Here is a 5,518-nt window from a genome sequence, read left to right as displayed (position 1 = left end):
TGCATAAAATCCAAATCGTAGAGGCTTCAACATATGTTGGGCATATGAATGGACTTGTTTAAGTTAGGCATCGAGCCCATCTGATTGTAGCAGGTCATTTTTTGGGCTTAAGGCCATGTTGGGGGTTCTTGGGCCATATTAGGCCTTAGATGCCTTGTAGTTGGGCTTGGATGCCTTTTTGGGCTTTTTATGGATTTAGGCCTTAGGGAAGGGAGGCCCATTGAGGCAGGGGTAAAGGAGCCCTTTTTGCCTTTAGTTAGGAAATAGGTTTTGGACTTGAGTTCGAGATCATCACTTTAGAAGAAGAAGAGCAATCATAGGAGAAGAAGAAGTCATTTGTTCATGTAGAAACCCTAAATCGGTTTTTAAAGGAGGAATATATCATTTATTGTTTTGTCAATCATTATTATGTCATGTTATAATAGTTAAGCCAAGTTATCATTTAACATGTAAGAACCAATTACCGATGGGTAATATTTGAACAAAACATATAGTTTCTTGGTGTTTTTTGTACCAAAAGTTTACTTGGATGGTGTTTTTTGAATGATTTTAAAACATAATTACCTCTTTGAGTCATTTCCTATTGTTTTTTTTTTTCATTTACTTATTTTTTACCGGTAATTGCCGGTTACCAAAAGTCAAATTTAAACAAAAATGTACTTCGTTAGTGTTTTTTGTACAAATGTTTTACTTGGATGGTATTTTTTGGACATACCAAACTTGAATTGTATTTTTTGAATGATTTTGAAACATAATTACCCAGTCATTTTCCCTTTAACAAGATTGTACGAATAGTATCTGTTTAACATAAAACCTTGTGCAACATACCATTATAGATATTATGTAAAATAAAACATAGAATTGATTAGCCCACCGCAACACAACAACCATCCCTACTTGATTAATGATTACAAAATCTTAAATTGAGATGGTTGTAACCGACATACTTTCCCCGCTCCAACACTATATTTTTATAGTATTGGGATGTTGACCATTTTCATATAAAGCAAATATATTCAGGGAATTAAGATAATGGTTTAAATGTAAAATACAAAACCAATGGTTTATTACAGCCTATTAGGTGTTGTTTGTTTTTTTTAAAAATCTTTTTCAAACTTCTTATTGTTGCGCGCCGCAGCAAACGTGCGACACTTTAGCGGTTTATTATTTAGAAGTCTTCAGAGTTAAAACCTCTACGTCTGTTCTATTTGGCGCAACACTTGTATTGTCTCTTCTAACCTTTTTTTCTGTTGAAATCTTAATTATATGTTGTTGAAATCTTATTATCTTTTTTTTTCGTTTTTATTTTTTATTCTTGTTGAATTTTTTTTATTGAATAATGATAATTTCTTGATGAAATATCATTATTTTCTGATAAAATATATTTATTTTTTTGTTGAAATATCATTATTTTTTACGGAAATATCATAAATTATGCTAAAATATCATATATTATTAGAATTTTCGGTATTAAAAAACTATTTTTTGTTTATAAAATCATTTTATTTTAATTTTTTAATATTTGCAGCAGCATGCAGATGTTAAAAAAAATAAACACGTTTTTTATTACAGTCTGCAACCGTTTGGTTCACATCTTGTACTGCAAAGAGTTGTAGAAGTGATTCGTAGACTTTATAAAATTTTTTCTTAAAAAAACAAACCACAGTGTATATTGTTATATATATTGTATTATATTCGTATAGTTAGCGTAGTTTGCCCAATGGCCCAATCAATCTATGTGGTACTATGGATTTCCTCTCCCATTTCTATGGAAAACCACATTTAGAACATTGCAAAAATTATTCAACCCATAATATATATATTTATTTTACGTAAAATAATTATTCAAACATGAATATAAAGTTACCCTTACATATCATGTTATTTCAAGTACAATTATTATTGAAACATATCTCTATTTAAGATGTTACAGGCAATAATCATGCTCCGTAGGTTGATCATCACTCTCGTTCTTCGCCTGCGAAATTAAACATATATAATCTGTCAAAATAAATTGAAAAAATATAAATTGATGATGAAACTAAAAAGACGATAGAAAAGAAGATTCATGACATGATTAACACACAGTTCTAGTTTGTTTGGTATTCAACGTCTTTTATCGCGGTTCTCTCTATTTTGTTGCTTCTTGTTTGTTGGTAGCTTTTTGGTTTTTGCTAATTTAATCAAATCTAATACTATTGATTATTGAAAAAAAAATATCACATATTGACACATCTTATTCCCATTTACCGATATGAAAATCATTAATATATAAATATATATTTTCACTAAAACATTATTAAATATGATTCAGTAAATGTGTCGCCGGTTTCATTCAAATGTTTGGTAAATGCCACTCCTAGACGTCCATACCCCAGCCGCTCAATTAAGTATAGATATGATAAAACAAAAGACTTTATAATATGAAAACTTCCACACAAATTTTAAATTTGTTTTTGGTATTGAAGTTTCAAACCAAATTAACATATCTACCCTTAATTTGTCACCTTTACATTCACACATCCCATAACCGATCTAAGTTTATATGGATCAGAATTAGGGTTGGTGACTATTCATTGTTTACAAATAGAGTTGAACAGGTCAAATCCATTAATATTGACTAGATACATAATATTTAAACGTTATTGAAGAAATAATATTTATTTATATAAACAATATTTAAAAAATTTTGTCTTTTGACAAATTAAACTCTCGACAAAAATAAATGCAGAAAAAGTTGTAAAAAGTTTTGACTTACTCCTCATTTCTTTTACTTTTTAAATAAAATTATTCGTTCTTAATAAAGTAAAAAATATATATATCACCACAAATAACTAATGGTCTAAATAAAAAAGCAAGAGTATAATTAGCTTATCGTTATACTATCATTTTTACTTAAAATACCTGAGGAAGATCATGGACTTAATGGGGCCGGAGCTGGAGCTGTAAATGGAGGTATAGCTACAGATGGAGCTGTGGCTACAGGTGGTGGAGGAATATACACGGGAAGTTTCAACCCCGGATTATGGTAAAAACTGAAAAAGTAAAAAGATTTTGCAGTTATAAGTATCATGAAGGCATCATATATAGTATAATTTAGAAAATCATATAACTAATTACAGCAGACCTCTTAGGTGTAAACATTGCAAAGGAGCCATTAACGGGAACATGTCCTCTCAACCGGTTGTATGATAGATCACTTCAATAAAAACAAATAAAAAACGTCAAAAAAAAAATTGTAAAAATCACGTAAAATGCCATGCCATGCCATTGTCAACTTTGAAATATACTCACAGAACTTCTAGTGAAGTTATAGTGGTTAATGAATATGGAATAGTTCCTGTCAAAGTGTTGTGGTGGAGACGTCTGCCATTGCAAAAAAACAGAAAACAACACAATGAGCAATCAGAATTAAGCTAAACGTATATATGATTCCAACAAATAACAATATCAAAGGGTCATTTAAATTGAGGTTGAAAGATATACGGAGTATAATCAATTATTTCATGAAATTAAACAATTTGAAAGATGTGACATCGTACAGGTAGCGAAGTTTCTGAAGGTTGCCCAATGTGCTTGGAATGCGACCTTCTAACCGATTCATGTAAATATCCAAACTCACCAAATTCTTTAAGTTCCCAAGCTCTTTAGGAATTTTTCCAGTGATCTGATTACCATAAAGCTCCCTGTGATCACATCTTCATATGGTCAGTAAATAGTACAAATTAAGACGTTTTAAATAAAATTATTTAAGTCTAGACCACGTGGCTCATTTAAATAGGTAAACTTTCGATAGCTAAAATGTAACTCTTACAAGTACTGCAAATTCACGAGTTGACCAAGCTGTGGAACTAGCTTACCACTCAAGCTCGCGTTTCCAAGCTCTCTGCATTCAACAAATGCCAGAATGAAGATTCCTTTGTAAGACTATGAAATTGTGAAAGTACTAAATTTTGAAATTTTATTGAAATGGTGGATATGCTTACAATCTAGTAACACTGTTCTCATTGTTGCAAGTAACATGATACCAAGTACATGGATTGACGAGGGTTGGATCCCAACTTTGGAGAACATTGTTAGGATCGCTTAGTTGTACCTTTAAGGCATTCAAAGCATCACCTGTGTTACACATGAAGTCCAAGCTCATTTTACAAACATCAATTTTATGAAGTTTTACTACAAATATCATGAGTTTTTTTAATGTTCTACATAGAGTATGGGGTTTATTTATTCTAGAGGTTCACTATAGGGGATGAGGAAGAAAATGCTATATACTGCATCTTTTAAAAATTGGCATGCATCAAGAAAGAACATACCTTCAGAATTCCCATAAACCTTCGAAAAACTATATAACACAAAAATAAACCAAAGGAGAGTAGAAGTTGAGATCAGAGGGGAGATCCTATCCATTTTAAACGAGCATTAATTATTAAAGGAACCAAAACCTAACTCGTATGCTTTAAAAAAAGTTAAAGCAATGAAAACCTATTTATAACATCAAGAACTTAGACCCATAAAAACCATTTTATGGAAGCCTTCACAATGGTAATTGCTCGGAAATTATTGTGGGGTTTGCCTATGAAAGAGACATTTAGACTAGACTTTTGGGTTGGACCTCGTCATTGGTTACGTAGTGAAATCTTCTAGATTTTGTTGATTATCTCTTTTCTAAAGTGATTCAAAGACGGACCAGTGTAATAGATTAAGATAGTTTAATTACTTCATTTTCGTCACCATTAGTCTCGTCCAAACTCAAAGATTCAACCCACAACATATTTGAATTTTCTTTGACAGTTTATCTAGTTTACTAATTTAATGAAGTAAACAGCTCACGTCGTACACTGGATGTGTCTTTGACTTCAAATACGAGAGAGAAAATCAGAATAAATAAATAAATAATAAATAACCCTAGCTAGAAGCTCTCACAACCAGCAAATGACTACGCTCAAACCACGAGTCCATAGAACACTCATCTACTTGTGTTTTTGCAAAATGCAATTTTTAAGTCACAATGCCATTTTAATATAATAGAATTTATAAATCATCAATATATTCAAATTTTGTTTTCTTATTTATTATAAATTAGGACGAACGTAAATTTTATCATATAATAGACGAATATATGCGCGTTGCACTGAATAATATTATACGGTGAAATTTTTGATAATCATACGTTATTGAAAATATTTATGTCATTCTTATTATTTATAAAATAATAATAATAATTACATTTTGTAGATGCAAAATTATAATTAATTTGAACAATAAATAATATAACACTTAGTAAAATCATATCATTTAATTGTTTATGTTCATATTTTACGTGTGTATAAAATTAATTGAGGTTATTTAGTAAGACTTGTGAAGTATATTACAAATAAATTATTGACCCATATTTAAATTATCGCAGTATTGCACGACATGATGTATAGCCGTATATTTGCATCCATGGATTATTCGGGGCATTGATCCCTTATTTAGGAAGTTGTGTTTTCAGAAAAAAAAAATAGTTATAATA

General features: G+C 30.3%; 1 protein-coding gene across 1 annotated transcript; it reads right to left on the bottom strand.

Moving 5' to 3' along the window:
• Positions 1 to 1,799: 1,799 nt before the first annotated feature.
• On the bottom strand, positions 1,800 to 4,475 carry LOC111899008 (LRR receptor kinase BAK1). Its single transcript, XM_023894883.3, has 8 exons — positions 4,317 to 4,475; positions 3,987 to 4,119; positions 3,815 to 3,886; positions 3,543 to 3,686; positions 3,295 to 3,366; positions 3,128 to 3,199; positions 2,905 to 3,035; positions 1,800 to 1,978 (listed from the first exon to the last, which is right to left on the bottom strand). Exons 1-7 carry the CDS (start codon positions 4,408 to 4,410, stop codon positions 2,915 to 2,917), a joined length of 708 nt encoding a protein of 235 aa, XP_023750651.1. The 5' UTR covers positions 4,411 to 4,475; the 3' UTR covers positions 1,800 to 1,978; positions 2,905 to 2,914.
• Between the last annotated feature and the right edge of the window lie 1,043 nt (positions 4,476 to 5,518).

The sequence above is a fragment of the Lactuca sativa genome, chromosome 9 (genome assembly GCF_002870075.4).
Source record: "Lactuca sativa cultivar Salinas chromosome 9, Lsat_Salinas_v11, whole genome shotgun sequence".
NCBI classification, from domain to species: domain Eukaryota; kingdom Viridiplantae; phylum Streptophyta; class Magnoliopsida; order Asterales; family Asteraceae; genus Lactuca; species Lactuca sativa.
Note: the sequence above shows the minus strand (reverse complement) of the source record. Positions and strands in the feature narration are given on the sequence as shown.

Excerpts from the sequence above, each read along its gene's own strand:
- LOC111899008 (XM_023894883.3), bottom strand. The coding sequence starts at position 4,410 with ATGGATAGGATCTCCCCTCTGATCTCAACTTCTACTCTCCTTTGGTTT. Across the intron at positions 3,887-3,986 it reads GAGAACAGTGTTACTAGATT|AGAGCTTGGAAACGCGAGCT; the intron begins GTAAGCATATCC and ends TGTTGAATGCAG. Across the intron at positions 3,036-3,127 it reads GCAATGTTTACACCTAAGAG|TTTTTACCATAATCCGGGGT; the intron begins GTCTGCTGTAAT and ends TTACTTTTTCAG.